At 50.3% G+C, this 20,600-nt stretch overlaps 1 protein-coding gene across 3 annotated transcripts in view; it reads left to right on the forward strand.

The window, feature by feature from the left end:
• Positions 1 to 5,451: 5,451 nt before the first annotated feature.
• Positions 5,452 to 20,600, forward strand: part of DNAJB6 (DnaJ heat shock protein family (Hsp40) member B6) — a gene marked incomplete at both ends in the record, with an annotated part of 42,568 nt that continues 27,419 nt past the window's right edge. For 2 of the 3 annotated variants that reach the window (XM_080701012.1, XM_080701013.1), the window contains 4 exons: positions 5,452 to 5,516; positions 10,313 to 10,422; positions 12,003 to 12,062; positions 14,140 to 14,250. In XM_080701012.1, the coding sequence (XP_080557138.1) occupies positions 5,452 to 5,516; positions 10,313 to 10,422; positions 12,003 to 12,062; positions 14,140 to 14,250 (346 nt within the window). Of the gene's footprint in view, positions 5,517 to 10,312; positions 10,423 to 12,002; positions 12,063 to 14,139; positions 14,251 to 16,878; positions 16,981 to 17,824; positions 18,160 to 20,600 lie in introns of those variants that run through there. The other variant, XM_080701011.1, reaches the window with a different exon arrangement.

Raw genomic sequence — 20,600 nt, forward strand, 5'->3', positions numbered from 1 at the left:
TTGCTAGGTTGATAAGAGTCTCACTACTTGCTGAAGGCTGTCCTCGAACCTGCAGTCCTCCTGTCTCAGCCCCCAAGTAGAGGGATTACAGGTGTGTGTGCCACCATACCTGGCTGCCTGAACTCCTTTAGAAAAATAATATACCTATTTTCTAGGTTAGTTGGAGAAATAGGTATATTAATTTACTGTGGTTTTTTTTTTGTTGTTGTTGTTTCTTGGTACTGGGGGTTGAACCCAGGGGCATTCTACCCTGGTACTATATTTCCAGTCCCATTTTAAATTTTGGAACTGTGATCCAGGCATGGTGGCGCATGCTTGTAATTCCAGCATTTGGGAGGCTGAGACAGGAGGATCGCACAGGTTCTAAGCCAGCCTCAGTTACTTGTGAGGCTCTCAGCAACTTAGCGAAACCCTGTTTTCAAATAGAGTATAAAATAGGTCTGGGAGTATAGTCCGGAGGTAGAAGAGCCTCTGGGTTCCAACCCCAGTACCACCAAAAAAAAAAAAAAAAAAAAAAAAGAAAAAAGAAAAAAGAAAAAGCTCTCCTTTAGAAAATCATTAAAGTGGGCATTGGTTTTTTGGTACTGTGGGTGGAACCCAGGGGCATTCTACCTCTGAGCTTCACCCCCACTCCTATATTTTTTTTTCTTTTTTTTTTGCTGTACTGAGGATGGAACCCAGGGGCTTAGTATCTCTAGGCTACACTCCCAGACTTATTTTATACTTTATTTGGAAACAGGATCTTCACTAAGTTTCTAAGAACTTCACTAAATAGCCAAGGCTGGCTTCGAACCTGTGCAATCCTACTTTCTCAGCCTCCCAAGTGCTGGAATTACAAGTGCGCGCCACCACTGGCTTGGGTGAGATGCTTTCTTCTGCCTTTGCCTTGCTTTCCAGGAGACCCTAGGTGACTCTGCCTCTGAGTCTGTAGGTAGGGATGCTAGGGCCCAGGGACGGGTTACACTGTTGTTTTAAAAAGGAAGGCTGGCAATGAAAACTCAAGAATAGCACCCTTCCTGTCTATCCTGTGGCCTCTTGTTTTCTTTTTGTTTTGTGGTACTGTGAATTAAGTCCATGGACAGTCTACCTCCTAGCTACACACTCAGCATGTACCACCACGCCTGGCTATTTTTTGTTCTTTTTGAAACTGAGTCTTCCAAGTTGCTGAAGCTGGCCTTGAACCTGTGCCCTGACTCCCGCCCCGCCCCTGTGGGCCCACAGCTCTGGCCTTGGCCTGGCTTTTTCAGGCAGCGCTCCTGGTACCCAGTGTGTCAGGAGGAAGTGGCCTGGAATGCTTCCCCACCCTCACTTCTTTCTCAGGAGGAAGTGGCCTGGAATGCTTCAGATTCAGCGGGGATCTCATTTGCAGTGTGTTAGTCAAGCACTCCCTGCTCTCCAGTCTTCCTTGTTCCGTCACTTAGAAGTCCACCTGCCCCATTTCTTTTTTTTCTTTCTTTCTTTCTTTCTTTCTTTCTTTCTTTCTTTCTTTCTTTCTTTCTTTTTTTTTTTTTGTGGTACTGAGGATGGAACCCAGGGGCATTGTACCTCTGAGCCACACCCCAGTCCTATTATTTATTTATTTATTTTTTTGCGGGTCTGGAGATGGAACCCAGGGGCATTTGACCTCCAAGCTACACCCCTGCCTTATTTTTTTTATTCTTTATTTTGAAACCAGGTCTCACTGAGTTGCAGAGTGTCTCACTAAGTAGCTGAGGCTGTCCGCAAACCACGATACTCTGGTCTCAGCCTCCTGAATGCTGGGATTACAAGCGTGCCCTACCACTCCTGCTTATTCTTTATTTTGAAACAGGGTTTCACTGAGTTGCGAAGGGCCTCAGTAAGTAGCTGAGGCTGTCCTCAACCTGCGATCCTCATGCTGGGATTACAAACTGGGCTTACTAGCATGTGCCACCATGCCTGGCCTTCATTTATTTCATACTGCTGCTTACCAGCCCTGTTTCGTACAGTAGAACATCCCAGTCCTTAGCATGTTCTAGAACTTGCTCTTGACTTTTCTGTCTTTACCTCCTTCCTTGGTGAGTTTCATATGTATGTCTATTTTAGTAACTTCTTGCATCGCATTTGGGCCATGTGCTTTTGGTTTTAGAACTGAGATTGAACCCAAAGGCCTTCTGCCTCTCAGCTACACCCCAGCACTTTTTTTTTTAAATGGTCTTGCCAGATTGATGAGAGTCTAGGTTGCTGAGGCTGTGAGGTTGTCCTTGAACCTGCGTCCTCCTGTCTCAGCCTCCCAAGTCCTGGGTGACAGTTTGCCATCACACCTCATGGCTCTGTTTTTTATTTTTCTGTGAATATGTGGTTGTGTCTGGAATGCCCTTCTGCCTTTCTTCTGCATGGGAGCTTACTCCTGCTTTCTAGTCCCCAGTGACTGTCAGCTTCCGCCCAGCTCCCCTGTCCTCTTGTCATTGGCACCCCACTTCTACTGGGTTTGCAACTGGGGTACTCTTGCGAGCTCTGCCTTTTTATATTTTACTTTGAAACGGGTCTTGCTAAGCTGCCCAGGCAGGCCTGAAATCCTGATCTTCTTGCTTCAGCTTCCCAAGGATCTGGGGTTACACGTGTGCACAGCCACGCCCAGCCATTTGTTTTAGTTTTGTATGACTGGTTTCTTTACATGCTTGCCTTCCACTGAACTTGTTGGCTTCATGGTATGTGTTATAGTCAGTGTGAGTAGTCAGAATTAATTGCTTTATTTCCTAAAGGGATAATAAGGGTCCCTGACAGACCCCACAGACTCCAGGTTCAAAAGACCTGGGATTTCAGAGTTCACGGTTACCAGGAGAGTAAAGGATGCTTTCCCTGCTCTGGCGAGAGTCTAGTGGGAGGCTGGAGCCGGGTCTCGTTCTTTCCTGTGGGTAGTCTGACCAGATTGTTCCGTAGCCCTGGGGTGGTTTCGAGGGATGAGACCAGGCCTGGGTTCTCAAGAGGAATTTATAAAGAAGTGAAAGGTGTGTTCAGTCCCCCAGGAAGTTCCCTGGAGACCCCAGGCCACCCCCCAGAAGGAAGGGTGCTATGGTATAGGTCAGGGCCTGCCACCGGCTCCTTTTAAGCTGAGGGTGGTGGTGCATGCTTGTACTCCTAGTTCTTGGGAGGCTGAGCCAAGAGGATCACAGGTTCAGTAACTTAGTAAGACCCTGTTTCCAAATGAAACTAAAATAGGGCTGGGGGTGTGGGTGTAGCTTGGAGGTTGAATATCCCAGGTTCAATCCCAGGCACCAACCAACCAACCAACAATAGAATGCCTTAGTTAACCATGGTGTTTTTCTCAAAATAAAGAATTCCAAGCCAGGCGTGGTGGGGCACAGGTGTATTCCCACTACTTGGTAGGCTGAGACAGGATTGAGATTTGCCACCAGCCTCAGCAACCCCTCCACAATTTAGTGAGACTTTGTTTCAAAGTAAAGAATAAAATAGGCCTGTGGGTATAGCTTGAAGGTAGAATGACCCTGGGTTCAGTCCCCAGTACTGCAAAGAGAAAAGGCATGGTGATACATGTTTGTAATCTCAGTTTGGGAGGCTGAGACAGGAGGATCACAGGTTTGAGACCAGCCTCAGCAACTTTGTGGCACTCTGTTTAAAAAAAAAAAGAAAAGAAAAAGAAAAGGACTGGGGATGTAGATCAGCGGTAGAATGCACCCGAGTAAAATAACAAAAACCACAAAGCAAAAACGAAACCAGTGACAAAGGCCAGGGATGTAGTTCAGGCAGAACACCCTGGTCCAACCCCTAGCATCCTCCTGTCCGTTTGTGTCTGAAACCCGAAGAGGCCAGGGTGGGCTTGCTGGGGCTGATGTTCACAGTGGGAGTCCGGAGCCCGCCTGCTCACAGCCTTGAGGGCACAGGCTGGCTGGAAGGCAGGCAGACCTGAGGTGGACGGCAGAGCCCTGAAATCTGCTGCAGCCCTGTGGAGGGACGGGCAGGCTGTGGTGGAAACGGAGGGCAGCAGGGAGCGTGGTGGGAGCCTGGGCCAGGCAAGGGACAGCAGGCAGGAGTGTGCAGGGGCTGCACAGGGCCTTGGCCTGTTACAGTGTTTCCTTGCAGTCTGGCGTGGCCTTTAGATGGACCAGTCCTTCCAGGCTGTGCAGCTGGGCTGTCACCACTGCCTCCTCTGCGACCCGGTCATGCCCCCACAGCATCTCCAGCAAAGATGGTGCATCAGTGTGGCATGTCATTGGCAGAGGGCTTCTTTTTCTTTCTTACGTTTATTTGGTATTGGGAATTGAACCCAGGGGCATTGTACCTCTGAGTTAAGTTGTGGAGGCCCTCACTAAGTAGCTGAGGCTGTCCGCGAACCACAACTCTCCCGTCTCAGCCTCCCGAATGCTGGGCCCAGCCATATTTTTTGATTATTATTTTTTCTGCGGATGTAAGTCTGCATGCCTTTTTAAGTTTTATTTTTAGACAGGCTCCCAGTATGTAGTGACTGGCTTTGAACTTGCAGCCCTCCTGCCTCCGCTTCTCAAGTGCTGGGATTACCTATGTGCCGCTGGCCCAGTGGAAGGTGTGCCCTCCGGTGTCCTGGGTGGTTTGCTTGTTTTCAGGGTTACATCGTGCCCCGGGTAACATAGGCACTCTGCAACTTGGTGAAATCTGTTTGAAAACAGAACATAAAGTAGGGCTGGGCTGCATCTCAGAGGTACCTATGCTTGCAGTTCAGTTCCCAGTGGCAACCCCCTTTACCCACCGAGTTTCTGCATGTTTGAGAGCAGAGGCCACAGCTGCTGGCAGAGGTGGTGAGTTGGTTTTCCATTGTGCTGCCCAGGAGGAACAGGAGAGCCAAGTGCAAGCCACAGGCAGTGTTGGCCCTGCTGTTGGTCTTGGTCTTGGCGAGGCCCTCTCAGTGATGGCAGGCAGTGCTCTGGCCTGGTAGCATGAGAGGTGCTCAGAGTTTGGAGCCGAGTAACGAGTAACTGTTGCTTGTGGTCCCAGCTCTAACCTCCTTTTGTGTGGGAAGCACGTGGGATGCTTCTGCCTCTGCCTGGGTGAGCTGCGGACCACTCAGCGTATTTCTGAGGGCAGGGACGACGTGTTCCCTCTGGCAGCCCCGCAGCCTTGCCAGCGCTGGCCCGGGAATGCGTCAAGGGAGGGAAGTAACGGAAGCCCCCCCTCCCCCCGGAGCAAGTGAGCACACTGTCCAGGGGAACAGATGCAGAGGTCCTCTCGGCAAATAGTCTAGTGGCCACCGTGCCCTTGCCTCTCCACTCGGTCACCTGCTTGTTCGTTTAGTTTAGGCTATTTCAGAGTTTTATTTTTCTACAGGACAGTCTTTGGGCACGAGTCACAAAAATAGTTCCTAGATGAGGCCCTGCCTGGCAGGCTCCGGGCCGACTGACTGTCCCAGCGCTTGCCCTGTAGCCCATGAACCTTGGCAGTCTCCTCACTGGCTACCCATTTCTAATTCCAGGACCAGTTCCAACAATCTGTTAAAACATGGTGGATTATTATGAAGTTCTAGGCGTGCAGAGACATGCGTCACCGGAGGATATCAAGAAGGCGTAAGTAACTGCATTTCTGAAACATGTTTCAGTGTTAGTAATTGGAAAGTGTGACTTTTTCTGTTACCCATTAAAGGTTTTTTTTTTTTTTGGTGCCAGGCCTTGTGGCGCATGCTTGTAATCCCAGCATTCAGGGGAGGCTGATACTGGAGGATCTTGGTTTGCAGGCAGCCTCAGCTACTTAGTGAGGCCCTCTGCAACTTAGTGAGACCTTGTTTCAAAAATAAAGAATAAAACATAGGGCAGAGGGTGTAGCTTGGAGGTCAGATGCCCCTGGATTCCATCTCCAGACCCGCCAAAAAAAAAGTATTTTTTTTTGTTTGTGCTCCTGGGTATTGAACCCAGACACGCATGCTCTGCAAATATTCTACCACTAAGCTCCACCCCAGCTCTAAAGTGGCCTGTGATGTAGCTACTGTCTTTGAAGCAGATGAGACCTGTGCCCAGCTCTTGTTCATAGGCCCCGGTTTACTCCCCCCACCCTTGTACTGGAGTTCTCTCTTCAAAGTAGATCAGACATTTACTGAGAAACTGAGATCCCTGAAAGCCTTGTTGGTGCTCCAAGTGCCTCTTTTCAGATGGAGGCCCAGAGCAGACCCCCTGACTTCCTTGAGGTTGCTGGAGCTTCGCCCGTGGTGTTAGACCCAGCGACCCAAGCTGACGCGAGCCTTCCTTATGGCTGCTCTGCCTGGGTTCCTGTGAACGGTCGGGTCAGCCCCAGCTCACCAGTGGCAGTCTGGATCCATTCCGTTCATTCAGGTGCTGTCTGTGAGTAAGACTGAGAGAGGAACAAGCGTGGATAATGGGAGTTAACTTTTTGAAAATGTTAATACATAATGAAGTTAGAATAGCTTCTATTTATGTATTTATTATTTTTGTACTGGGAATTGAACCCAGGGCATTCTACTTCCAAGCTACACCCAGCCTTATTTTTATTATTTTTGTGGTACTGGGGATGGAACCCAGGGGCATTTGACTTCCAAGCTATGCCCCCTGCTCTATTTTTTATTCTTTATTTTATTTTATTTTATTTTTTTTTGGTGGTATTGGGGATGGAACCCAGGGGCCTTCTACCTCCAGGCTATACTCTCAGACCTATTTTATATTTTATTTGGAAACAGGGTCTCTTAAGCCAGTGAGGCTGGCTTTGAACCTGTGTGATCCTTCTTTCTCCGCCTCCCAAGCGCGGGGACTAAAAGGGTGCGTTTCCCCCCCCCCCCCCCCCGGGGCTTTATTCTTTATTTTGAAACAGGGTCTCACTAAGTTGCAGAGGGCCTCAATGAGTAGCTGAGACTGTCTGCAAACTGCAATCCTCTGGTCTCAGCCTCCTGAATGCTGGGATTACAAGTGTGCGCCACCACGCCTGGCTCCCAGCTCTATTTTTTATTCTTTATTTTGAAATGGTCTCACTAAGTTACGGAGGGCCTAAGTAGCTGAGGCTGTCTGCAAACTGGAATCCTCCTGTCAGCCTCCCAAATGCTGGGATTACAAGCGTGCATCACCACACCCGGCTCCAGCCTTATTTTTTATCCCCCCCCCCCTTTTTTTTTTCTTACATGAGCTGGAACCCAGGGGCATCCTACCTTTGAGTCACACCTCCAGCCCTGTTTTATTTATTTTATTTTGTGCTACTGGGGGTGGAACCCAGGGCCTTTTCTACCTCTGGGCTATGCTCCCAGACCTATTATATTCTTTATTTGGACACAGGGTCTCACTAAGTTGCTGAGAGCCTCACTAAATAGCTGAGGCTGGCTTGAAACCTGTGAGATCCACCTGTCTCAGCCTCCCAAGCGCTGAGATTACAAGCGTGCGCCTCCACGCCTGGCTCATTATTCTTTATTTTGAAACTGGGTCTTATTAAGTTGTGGAAGGCCTCACAGATTGCTGAGGTTGTCTGTGAAGCACGATCCTTCTGTCTCAGCCTCCCAAGTACTGGGATTACAAGTGTGGGCCATTGCGCCCAGCCTATTTTTTCTTTTGAAACAGGGTCTCACTGGGTTCTGAGAGTCTCAGTACATACTGAGGCTCTCCTCCTGGAACTTGCAGTCCTCCTCTACTGAGATCATAGCATGGGTCAGAATACTTGGCCCAGCATTAGCTTTTCAAATGAGCGAAGTGGTAGTCAGTGCAGGCTGTGGCTTCCTCGTGTGAGCTGATAGGTTTGTTGGAGACCCATGTGTGGCTGCCACCTCACTCCTGCCTGCTGCACCACAGTCAAGGTTTGCACTTAGCACCTCTGAGGTGCTGGAGTGCAGGCAGACAAGTCTTAAGGTAGCGCTGCAGTAGCTTGCTGCCGGTGTGCTTCTGCACACCTGTGACCGCAGTGCTTGGGAGTCCGAGGCAGGAGCATCTCAGATTTGAGCCAGCCTCAGCAGCTTAGTGAGACCTGGGTTCAGCCCCGGTCGCCCCCCATATTGCCACTTACGCTTACTCTGTCATACGTTTGTTTTGTTGTTACTTACCTATCTATTTATTTTTGTGTGGTGCTGGGATTGAACTTCGGGGCATTCTACCCCAGAGCTGTCCCCCAGGTTGGTTTTTTAGTCTTTATCTTGAATTGGGGTCTTGCTGCGTTGCAGAATGCCTCCCTAAGTAGCTGAGGCTGGCCGGGCGTGGTGGGCATGCTTGTCATCCCAGCATCCAGGGAGGCTGGGAATGGAGGACCACGGTTCTTGGACAGCCTCAGCTACTTAGTGAGGCTCTTTGCAACTAGCCAGACCCTGTTTAAAAATGTTGCAAAAAATAAAGAATAAAATATAGGGTTGTGGTTGTATCTTGGAGGTAGAATGCTACCGGGTTCCATCCCCAATATTGCCAAAATTAAAAAAAAAGTAGCTGAGGCTGTCCACGAACCAAGACCCTCCTGGGATCCTCCTGGGATTACAAGTGTGCTGAGGATCAAACCCAGGGCTTTGTGCAATATACACTACCCTGAAAGTCCTGTTTTTTTGTTTGTTTTTGTAAATCTTTTATTCTTTTTGGTATAGTATTGTGGATTGAAGCCAGGACATTCTACCCCTTGAGCTACACCCTAGCCCTGTTTTTTTTTTTTTTAATAGGGGGGTTGTACTGGGGTGGAACCCAGGGGCCTTCTACCTCCGGGCTATACTCCCAGACCTATTTTTTTATACTTTTATTTGGAAACAGGGTCTCTTAAGCCAGCTGAGACTGGCTTCGAACCTGCGCAATCCTCCTGTCTCAGCCTCCCAAGTATGGGGATTACAAGCGTGTGCCACCACGCCCGGCTCCCAGCCCTGTTTTTGAGGTAGGTTCTCACCGGGTTATAAGGAGTCTTGCCAAGTTGCTGAGGCTGGCCATGAACCTAAGAAACTCCTTTCTTGGCCTCCCAAGTACAGGCATGCCCCACCACACCTGGCATATTTTATAATTTGAATTTCTTTTGGTAGTATTGGAGATTGAACCCATTGGTATTCTATTTCTGATCCACACCTCAGCAATTTTTTTTTTTTTTTTTTGCGGGTTTGGGGATTGAACTCGGGCATTTGACTTCCAAGCTATACCCCCTGCACTATTTTTTATTCTTTTATTCTGAAACCAGGTCTTACTGAGTTGCAAAGGGCCTCACTAGATACCTGAGGCTGTCGGCAAACTGCGATCCTCTGGTCTCAGCCTCCCGAATGCTGGAATTACAAGTGTGCGCCATCACACTCGGCTCCACAGCACTATTTTTATTTTGAAACAGGTCTCACTAAGTTGCTGAGGCTGGCATGAACCCGCCAGGCCTCCTGTCTCAGTCTCCCGGGTACTGGGATTACAGGCGTGCGGCTCGCCTTTGCCATGCTGGTCTGATAAGTGGGAGTCAGCTGGAGAAATAGAATGAATGTACATGGTTGTGTTGGACCCATATTGCCGAGAGCAAGGCCTTTTTGCATATTCCCCAAGTCTATGTTGTGGACATGTGAAACCTTAGAGTATCTTCATGGTTACCTATTTCTGGATTTCAGTTTGTTTTGTAACTGGACTTAGATTTCTTTTTTTTTTTTTTTTTGTGGGTCTGGGGATGAAACCCAGGGGCATTTGACCTCCGAGCTATAACCACTACCCTATTTTTTATTCTTATTTTGAAACAGGGTCTCACTAAGTTGCGGAGGGCCTCACTAAGTAGCTGAGGCTGTCTGCAAACCGTGATCCTCTAGTCCTCAGCCTCCTAAATGCTGGGATTATAAGCATGCGCCACCAGTCCCGGCTCCTGGACTTAGGATTCTTATTCCATTCTCAGGAAAAGAGGGCTTTACAGTTAAAACCTTGTCTTAATTTCACCAGTTGGCAACTTTGAAGCCGTGTAGTTAATTATGTTAGTTTTATTTTCTCGGTACTGGGAATGGAACCCATTCTATCTTTGAGCTACACCCCCAGCCCTATTTTTTAGTCTTTATTTTGAAACGGAGCCTCACTAAGTAGCTGAGGCTGTCTGCAAACCGTGATCCTCCTGTCTTAGTCTCGTGAATGCTGGGATTATAAGTGTATACCATCACATCCAGCTTGTTAGTTTTTTTTTTTTTTTTTTTTTTTTGGTGGTACTGGGGGTGGAACCCAGAGGCTTTCTACCTCTAGGCTATACTCTCAGACCTATTTTTACATTTTTATTTGGAAACAGGGTCTCCTAAGCCAGCACGCGTGGCTGGCTTCGAACCCGTGCGATCCTCCTGTCTCAGCCTCCCAAGCGTGGGGATTACAAGCGCGCGCCACCACGCCTGACTCTTGTGTTAGTTTTTAAAGCCTAGTTTATCTGTGAACTCTGGATGTATGGGATTATTATTTTGTTTTTTTCCCAGATATCGGAAACTGGCACTAAAGTGGCATCCAGATAAAAACCCTGAGAATAAAGAAGAAGCAGAGAGAAAGTTCAAGCAGGTAGCGGAGGCATACGAAGTGCTGTCGGATGGTAAGCTGCTGACCTGCAGGTGCCCGGGAGTGGCGGCCAGGGCTTTGCTGCCAGCTTTATTGGAGCGCGAGGACAGGCGAGAGGGCCAGGCAGCCCCTCACACTGGGTCGCAGCTGCACCTGCTCTGCTGAAGCCCAGGCGGCTGGTGGCTCTACTCGCCCCACTGCCCTGCTTCGGCTGTGCCTTGGCGGGGGTTTTTTCCCATCGTGTTGGGGAAATCCCGGGGCATGCTACCTCTGAGCTATACCCAGCACTGTTTTATTTTTTATTTGGAAATAGGAGCTCACTAAGTTGATGCAAACCTCACTGAGTTGCTGAGGCCAGCCTTGAACCTGCAGTCCTCCTGTCTCAGCCTCACAAGTACTGGAAAAGTACCTTGTTAGTGGAGTAAATTTTACTGTTCCAAAAGACTTATTTTTGTCTTTTTTTTTTTTTTTTTGGTGTGTGTGTGTGGGTCTGGGGATGGAAACCAGGTGCATTCGACCTCCGAGCTACACCCCCTGCCCTATTTTTTATTCTTTATTTTGAAAACGGAGTCTAAGTTGTGGAGGGCCTCACTAAGTAGCTGAGGCTGTCAGCGAACTGTGATCCTCTGGTCTCAGTGTCCGGAATGCTGGGATTACAAGTGTGCGCCACCATGCCCGGCTTAAAAGGACTTATTTTGAGGAAAGAAGGAATCCAGATTTAGACATCCAAATGTCCGTGTGGTTTTCCTACCTAGGCCTAGGGCGTAGGTATTAAGGTATTGGTTGTCATTGGAAGTCCGAGCTTGGTCTCACGAGCAGATAAAGGTCAGCCGACTATGCAGGGGGGATTTTCTGGTGATGGGAAGACTGCAGAGGCTTGGTGGGAGGCGTGCCAGAGACAAGAGAGCCTGGGACTGCAGCGTGGACAGCCCGGCCCAAGTCGAGGCAGGTCCCAGGAGGTGGTGCACACTCCGAGTAGACCTGCGTGGGCCAGGTTACAGGCTGCTGTTTAAGAAACTGCCTTTAGGAGCCTCTTGTGGCCCTCCCTCTTGCTTTGTCAGATAACACTGGAAATGAGTGCTAGACGCAAGTAGGTTTGTTACTTATAAAAAGACAGCAGGGCGTGGTGATGCATGTGTGTAATCCCAGTACTTGGGAAGCTGAGACCCGAGGATTTCAGGTTTGAGGCCAGCCTCAACAATATAGTGAGACTTGGAGCAACCTAGCAATAACTTGTTTCAAAAACAGTCTGGGGTATAGTTTAGGGGTAGAGCACCCCGGTGTGCAAGCATACACGCGTGCATGTGTGCACGCACAACACTGGTACTGAAATCTCTGAAATGTGGCCTATGAAAATCCTCATGGGATTTTCTTCGTTGCTGTACTGAGTGTAACCTAGAGCGCCGTGTGTGCTAGGCCACTTATGCCCTTCACATGTGCGTGGGATACTCAGGATTCCTAAAACTTGATATCTCTTCACAAGTTTTTGAATCATCTCAGGAGGGCGGTGCCCAAAACTGAAAAACTGAAGTCTGACTTAAAACTTGGTTATCAGTTAAATTTTGAGAGTTTGAAAAGAATTTCGCTCTAATGATTTCTTTTTCAAATTTAAAGCTAAAAAACGGGACATCTATGACAAATACGGCAAAGAAGGCTTAAATGGTGGCGGAGGAGGTATGTGTCTTGATGAGGCATCTGAATTTGTTTATTTTTGAATTGTAAATTATTGTATCTGTTGGTCTGTCTACATGATAGTAAGTAAGGATGCAGCCTAAAATGTGCACTGATTTGGGTAGAAGAGGGAGAAAATTGACAACATTAAAAATGTATCAAATAGCTGGGCATGGTGGCACACGCTTGTAATTCCCACGCTTGGGAGACAGGATCGCGCAGGTTCGAAGCTGGCCGCTCTGGCTTAGGACACCCTGTTTCCAAATAAAAAAGTATAAAAATAGGTCTGGGAGTGTATCCCGGAGGTAGAAGGGCTTCCAGGAACCCCAGTACCAAAAAAAAAAAAAAATCAAATATAGAGCTGGGTGTGGTGGTGCACACTTGTAATCCCAGGAGGATCGCACAGGTTCGAAGCCAGCCTCAGCTACTGAGTGAGGCTCTCAGCAACTTAGTGAGACCCTGTTTCCAAATAAAATATAAATTAGGTCTGAGAGTATAGTCCGGAGGTAGAAAAGCCCCTGGGTTACACCCCCAGTACTATACCAAAAAAAAAAGAAGTATCAAAGAGCTGGGCGTGGTGGCGCACGCTTGTAATCCCAGCGTTTGGGAGGCTGAGAGGAGGATCGCGGTTGCGGACATCCTCAGCTATTTAGTGAGGCCTTCCGCACTATGACCTTGTTTCAAAATAAAGAATAAAAAATAGGGCAGGGGATGTAGCTCGGAGGTGGAATGCCTCTGGTTTCCATCCCCAGACACACACACACACACACACACACACACACACACACACACACACACACACGCAAATCGATCTGAGGCTATAGCTCAGAGGTAGAATGGTCCTGGGTTCAATCCCCAGCACCACAAAAAAAATGCATTAAATATATTTCTTAAAATTTTATTTATTTATTTATTTATTGCGGGTCTGGGTTTGGAACCTAGGGGCATTCAGCCTCCAAGCTACACCCCCTGCTTTATTTTTTATTTTTCATTTTGAAACAGGGTCTCACTGAGTTTCAGAGGGCCTCACTATGTAGCTGAGGCTGTCCGCGAACAGCGATCCTCTGGTCTCAGCCTCCCAAATGCTGGGATTTCAAGCGTGTGCCACTATTCCCAGCTGCGTTAAATATTAAATATGTCTGTTGACTATAAACTACTTTACAGGGAAGCGTGTCACCTGTGTGCCGTTGTGCCGTGAGCTCAACTTGCTAGAGCAGTGGTCATGTTAAATCAGAATAGCTTAGGCTGAGGGGGCTGCTGAGAAGCAGGGTATGTGGAAAGCAGCCGGTGGGGCCTCCGTGCGCGGGGGATCCCTACCTCTTGCCCTCGTGGCCTCGGTGCCACCGTGGGAGGGCTGTCTGAACCCCACCTTGGTTTCCTAACTTGTCAGTAAGTAACACAGCACACAGTGTGGCCAGCTGCAGATTGGACTCCTGAGAAGTGGTAACGAAGGGGCCACCTCTGGGCTGCCCTGAGCAGGCTGGGCCTTGGCTCCAGCACCCTTGGCTGCAGTTACTGCGGGCTCATGGTGGCTTTCAGAGGCTCACATGCACGAGGCATGTTATCTCTAGCTCAAGATTGAGAGAATGGGCGGGGTGTGGGTGTGTATGCTTGTAATCCCAGCATCTGGGAGGCTGAGACAGGACTATCGCAGTTTGTGGACAGCCTCAGCTACTTACACCCTCTGCAATTCGTGAGACCCTGTTTCAAAATAAAGAATAAAAAATAGGGCAGGGGCTGGGCATGGTGGCGCGTACTTGTAATCCCCGCGCTTGGGAGGCAGAGACAGGAGGATCACGCAGGTTCAAAGTCAGCAGGTTCGAAGTCAGCTGCGCTGCCTTAAGAGACCCTGTTTTCAAATAAAAAAGCATAAAAAAAAAAAGGTCTGGGAGCATAGCCCAGAGGTAGAAGGGCTTCCAGGAACTCCAGTACCACCACAAAAAAAAAGAAAGAAAATAGGGCAGGGGGTGGGGCTCAGAGGTCGATTGCCCCTGGGTTTCATCTGTAGTTCTATCAAAAAAAAAAAAGGTGAGTGGATTTTCTGTGAGTGGAGACTAACGGCTGTGCTGTGCGTTTGTAGGTGGGAGCCATTTTGACAGTCCGTTCGAGTTTGGCTTCACATTCCGGAACCCAGATGACGTCTTCAGGGAATTCTTCGGTGGAAGGGACCCGTTTTCATTCGACTTCTTTGGTAAGGGCGCGCCTTGAGTCCATGATGAGCTAGGGCCGGGCCGTCTTTGCGAGGCAGTGTCTCGCCGTTGGCCTTTGTGTCCTTGTATCACATGTGTGGGCATATGCTTTCTTGCCTGCCTTGGGTTTACGTCCTTCCCCTGTGCCCTCTGAGGCTGACTGGTGAGGTCTGGGAGTGCTCAGGGCCTGTGTGTGTGGTGTGGGGCTGTTGAAGTGCTCTGGACGTGTGTGTGGTCGGTCTTCCTCTCCGTGGGTGGTGGTGCTGAGGCCGCAGCTTGGCACTTGAGCTCCTGTGGAGCAGGGCAGCAGGCGTGGCCACGCCTGGCTCTGTTGAGGCCGTGGGAGCGGCTTCTCGATGCTGCTCAGCCCTGGTGCCTGGCCCTGCGTCTCTCGTGGTTCTTGCAGCCAGCCTCGGGTGCTCTCGCTGGCTGTGTGCTCTTAGTTCTCCATCCCAGTTGCTGGGCCTCTGTGATCCTTGCGGTGTGGCCTGGGAGCTCAGGGCTAAGCGTGCTGCCTCTTGTGTGCTGAGGGGAAGCACGTCTGTGCCTGCCCCTTCACTGCCTGGAGCACAGTTGGAGGGACTGCTGCTGGCAGCTCCCGGAGAGAACAGAGAAGAGTGGTAGTGTCTGCCAGTACAGAGCACAGGGGCCATGGGGCCTGTCTGCCTTGGGGGTGAAGAGGAGCAGACCACCGCTGACCTGGTAGGTCAGGGCCTCGTGTTGCCCAGGCGCCGCGCGTGGGGTTCCGAGGGCTTCCCTTGTTCCTGGGCCTGGTGCAGCCTGTCTTGAGACCTACTGCAGGAGTGAGTGGAGGTGTGGGGCTGTTGCAGTGTGTTCACCAGAGCAGCCAATGGGGTGGATGACTTGACGTTACTGCCCCTGGGATCACGGCACACGGGCGAGAGCTCCTGATAGTGGGGCAGATGAGGCTTGGAAGCTGAGTCAGTTGAGGACTCCCAGCCACAAGTGCCCACAGGCTCAGGCCTTCCAGTAGGTCGGCAGTGTGACATGGAGGAAGGCGAGCCTCGCTCTGTTGTCCCTGCTTCAGTGCCTTTGTGCCCGTGTGCTCTGGTTCCGTGGGCTTGGGCACCGGCAGGGGTGGGCATCCTGTGCTCTGATGCCCTGACCTCCTGTGCTGAGCGAGGCAGAGGCCCACGCTCCTGGTGCTTGGGCTTCCGTTCTAGTGTATAGAAGGTGCCATAGGCTGAGCTCTTTTTTTAAGGCCAAATACCTTAAAAATATGCTTTTTTTAATTTTAATTTTTTTGCGGTACTGGGGTATTGGGGATGGAACCCAGGGACATTCTACCTCTGAGCTATGCCCCCAGCACTATTTTTTATTATTTATTTTAAAACAGGGTCTAAGTAGGCCGGGCATGGTGGCGCACGCTTGTAATCCCCGCGCTTGGGAGGCTGAGACAGGAGGATTGCACGGGTTTGAAGCCAGCCTCAGATACTTAATGAGGCTCTCAGCAACCTAGTGAGATCCTGTTTCCAAATAATATTTAAAAAAGGTCTGGGAGTATAGCCTGGAGGTAGAAAGCCTCTGGGTTCCACCCCTAGTACCACCCAAAAAAAAAAAAAAACAAAAAACCAAAAAACCAGGGTCTAAGTAGCTGAGGCTACCTGTGAACCGGGATCCTCCAGCCTCTTCCTCCTGAATGCTGGGATTACAAGCATGTGCCACCACGCCCAGCTAATATGCTTTATTTTAGATGAGTAAACATTTCTTAATGTCTGAACTGTATAGTCAGCACATTTCCTTGGGAAAAACAAATTTGTCACACTAGGCCTCTTTATTAAAAATGTTTTCCCTTAAGCCAGGTGTGGTGGCGCACACTTGTAATCCCAGCATTTGGGAAGCTGAGACAAGAGGTAATAGGTTCGTGGCCAGCCTCAGCTACTACTTAATGAGGCCTCTGCAACTCAGTGAGACCCTGTTTCAAAATAATGAAAAATAGGGCTGGGGATGGAGCTCAGAGGTAGAATGTCCCTGTGTTCCATCCCCAGTGCTGCAAAAATAGTTTTTCCTCATTGGGCATGGTGGTGAACTCTTGTAATCCCAGTACTTTAGTGGTTGAAGCAGGAGGATCACAGGTTCATGGCCAGCCTGAGCAGCCTCCTGAGGCGCTCCACGACTTAGTAAGATTGTATTGCAAAATAAAATAGGGTTGGAGTAGCCAGGAATGGTGGTGCACACTTGTAATCCCAGCATTTGGGAGGCTGAGGCAGGGGGATTGCTGTTCGAGGACAGCCTCAGCTACTTAGTCAGGCCCTTTGCAATGCAGACCCTGTTTCAAAATAAAAAGTAGGGCTGGATGTGTAGCTCGGAGGTTGAATGCTCCTGGGTTCCATCCCCAGTACGCAAAAAAAAAAAAAAAAAAAAAAAAAAAAGGGTAGAATGCCTCTGGGTTTAATACCCACCTTTCCCTTACTCCCAAAAAATTTGCTTTGAGTAATTTTTCCTGAAGTAGGTATAGAGCTTGTGAGTAGATGTGAACAGTACCCTTCCTGCTCCAGCCAAGGAGATGGAAGGCTTCTTGAAGCCTGTGCTCTGGCCTGGGTGGCTGACTTGCTGCACCCTGCCCTGCCTGAGAGCGTGGCAGTGATGCTTCTCCTCCGTTCCTGTAGGTGTTCTGGGGGACTTCCACTTTCAGGCCGTCAGGATTTACACACAGGAGAAGCTGCTCCACGGCTACTACATGTACGGAGTGACCGTGCAGCCTGCCGGCGGTACGTGCGCCCGGCGCACAGGGCGACGTTGTCCCACTGCTGACACCATCCCGGCAGGTTTCAGCCTCACGTCTTTGCACGACCCCCTTCTGTTTGGCTTTCAAAGACGGACCTCAGAATCTTTCAGAAGCTAGTTCTATGCATTGACCCGTGCCTACAGTCCTAGCTGCTTAAGGCAGGGAAACTGGGAGTTAGACGGCACCCTGGGCAATACAGAGCCTTGCCCACCCCCAAAACTAATACAAGCCTGGCTGGGGTACTTGCAAGGCTGGGGCAGCCCAGACAACTTGGAGACCTCATCTCAAAGTAATCCAAAGGCTGGGATGGAACTCAGTGGTAGAGCACGTCCCTAACTTGTGTGGCCTGGCTTTGACCCCAGCACTGCAGAAAGGCTTTTTGAGCTGTACTATTTCAGAATCTGGAGCTCCCTGCAGAGTTGGAGCCTCCCCAGCGGTGGGGTGGGCCTCAGAGCCCGCGAAGCAGGAGAGGCAGTGTGCCCTGGTCCTCCACCTGGGGAGCACACCCTTCCAGCACCTGCACAGGGCACTGAGGTGACCTGTTCCTCAGTCTCACCACAGGGCCCGGTACTGATAGTAGGCCCTTTGGTCCCAGTAGCGCTATTATTAGAATGGTCTGGGCAGAACTTACTGCCAGAGAGTTATTTGTATTCTTGCCTTGGAAAGCTGAAACTGAAGGTGGAGCCCTTTCTGGGCCTTTCCCACCGTGGCTCTGTAGCTTGGCCTCCGTCCTGTGAGCCGTGGGAAGCCCCACAAGCGCGGAGCCCCTTGGTGGTGGGGGGCAAGGAGCCGACATGAGTGGGTGAGTCGGTCGCTCTGCTCCCCAGGGTTCGAGGAGGTGGCCAGTGAGGACTTGGAGCCTAGTGAGGAGCTAGACCAGCCGTGTTTTGAGGCGGCGGTAGAAGACGCCCTGAGTGAAGAGAACAGTGAGGCTTTGGACGTGATCTCCAGCGAGGAGCTGGAGCTCTTGAGTGACGATGAGCCCAGTGAGGGCTGTAGCCGGGGTCGGGCCGAGCCGCTCAGCGAGGAGCTGGAGCTCATCTCCAGTGAGGAGGACGCCAGCCCTGGGGACGCGGAGGAGCTCAGCGAGGAGTACGAGGAGCTGCTGAGTGAGGAGGAGCTCAGCGGGCCCGAGCTGGAGGCGCTGCGGGCCCGACAGTGAAGCGGAGAGGAGCTGCCGGTCTCTAGAGCGCGCTGAGGGTTACGTCCTATCTAGAATAAAGGTTTCTTGTGTCACTCTGGTAGTGTGCTTGGTCAGATAACCTCCGCTGTCCTGGGGTGAGAGGAGGACAGGAAGGACTGGGGCTTCCAAGCGAAGCGCCCGCCAGCCTCCTGTGGGCGCGCTCCGTAGGCTTCTCCACTACTCAGCGGCGCTTTGCCCTCTCAGCCTCTGGGGACGGCAGTGACAGCCACCGCAAACCCAGTGCTTTAGACATGGGTGCTTGGCCCCAGGAGCGTTCTCAGCTGTCGCTCCAGCCTGCTGAGGCCTCGGGCAGCCATGTTGGCTGGGGGGTTTTCTCCTGAGTCCTCATGGCCTCCCTCTGCAGCCCCTGTGTGTCTAGACCCCTCCACAAGGGTCAGCCCACACCAGGGTCTTCCTTGTAATTTGCCAGTCTGGAGACTTGTGAATTAGATGACGCGCACGGGCACCCAGCAGGCGCACTCCAGCACTCCTGGAGGATCACACACGTCAGCCTGTGGCGTGGGGTCCTGACAGAGCAAGCTCACTTAGGGTTTGGTCCCAGTCTGTGTAGCTTAGAACTAGTCACAAGCTTTGAAAGAGAGAAGAGAACTAACTTTTAACCTTAGACATGTTAGTAGGAGTTAGAAATGAGAAAAAGCATGAAACTTCAGAGACTGAGAGGCAGGGCAAATTGGTTTAGTCCCGGATGTGAATTTGTGTCCTACCCCTGTAACCTGAGTAGCATCTGATGGTGCTGCTTTGATTTGTATTGGTAGTGAACACCCTCGATTATGGAAGGATTAATAGTTATAAATAGGTTACTTACATGTACATAGCTGTGCACTTGTGAAATTTGTAAAGTCAGAGTAAGACTTAAATGTAAAATATGTGCTGGTCTGGTTTCCTGTCCAAGTTGCTAAAATAAAGACATTCCCACCTGGCTGTAAGAACCTGTGCACCTGCTGAGGAGTCAGCCAGTTTTGCCTGTGGGGTGTTCTGGCTCCATTGTCTGCCTTTGAGAGCTGCTCCGAGATCCCGGCTGAGTTGGAAATGGTTTCCTCCTCTGACAGCTGCTCTGGCCGGGTACCGTGTGCTGTTGGAGCGGCCAGTGGCTCTCCAACTCACACCAGCCACTGAGGACCTGTTTTCTTGGGAAGGTCGTTCTGAGGATAGTGTTCTTTGCCCTGATAACCTGGCAATGGTTGCCCCAGCTGTGGGCTTGCGCCGTGTAATCGGGTTTTGTGCGCAGGTTTTGAAGCCATTGGCTGTGTTTTCTGGGGCATTCCCTGTTGATCCTTTATCCCCAAGTGGAAGGCAGTCCCTGTCTTTCAAGTTTTGTTTGTGTGTATAGGTGGGGGATGCTGGGGATTGAACTGAGGGGTGCTCTGAAAGCAAGCTGGATCCTCAGCGCTTTTTTAGGTTTTGTTTGAGGTTTTGTTTGTGTGTATGGGTGGGGAGCTCTGGGGATTTTACCCAGGGATGCCCTACTGCAAGCTAGAACTCCAGCCCTTTTGCGGTGAGGTCTCACTAAGATGTCCAGGCTGGCTGGGCTCCTAGGATATGCCACTGTGCCCCTCCTGGGGTTCTAGGGGTGTGTGCCACTGTGCCCCTCCTGGGGTTCTAGGGGTGTGTGCCACTGTGCCCCTCCTGGGGTTCTAGGGGTATGTGTCACTGTGCACCTCCTGGGGTTCTAGGTGTGTGCCACTGTACCCCTCCTGGGGTTCTAGAGGTGTGGCACTGTGCCCCTCCTGGGGTTCTAGGTATGTGCTACTGTGTTGCTCCTGGGGCCAGCCTTCATTTGTTTTAATATTACTTACGGGACAGTCACAGTCCTGTGGACAGCTCAAAGGTGGGCTGAGAGGCTGCCCTGTAGTAGGAAGAGAGGGTTAAGCCCCAGGCTTCTCTTGGACAGTGAGGGCTGGTGGCAGAGCTCTTTAATCTCCTGGGTCACTGGCGAGAAGAGGGCTGTACTGTGTAGCAGGGCACAAAACCCTGGGAGCCAGCGGCCTGTGGTGCAGGACTTTGATTCTTTCCTCTTGCATTTGAGGTAGAATAGTTTTAATTTCCAGCATATTTTGTGTCTTTTGGCTCAGAAAATAATTGTATGGGAGTTGAAAGTGATGATGTCCGTTTGTTGAACAAATATGTCCCTGCACCTTTGTGCCTGGCCCCATTCCAGTGCTCCTCCACTGCCACAGACACCAGAGGTGCTGTCCCTGCCCCTGGGAGCTCTGTTCCAGTTGCTCCCACCTCTCTCAGATTCCCTCGAAATATATTGTCTACTTCTTTTTTTCTTCTTTTTTGTACTGGGGATAGAACCCAGAGACATTCTATCTCCGAGCTACCTCTCCAGCTCTATTTTATTATTTATTTTGAAACAGGGTCTTACTAAACTGCAGAGGGCCTCACTAAGTAGCTGA

This window comes from Muscardinus avellanarius (genome assembly GCF_963383645.1).
Source record: "Muscardinus avellanarius genome assembly, chromosome: 9".
Classification (NCBI taxonomy): Eukaryota; Metazoa; Chordata; class Mammalia; order Rodentia; family Gliridae; genus Muscardinus; species Muscardinus avellanarius.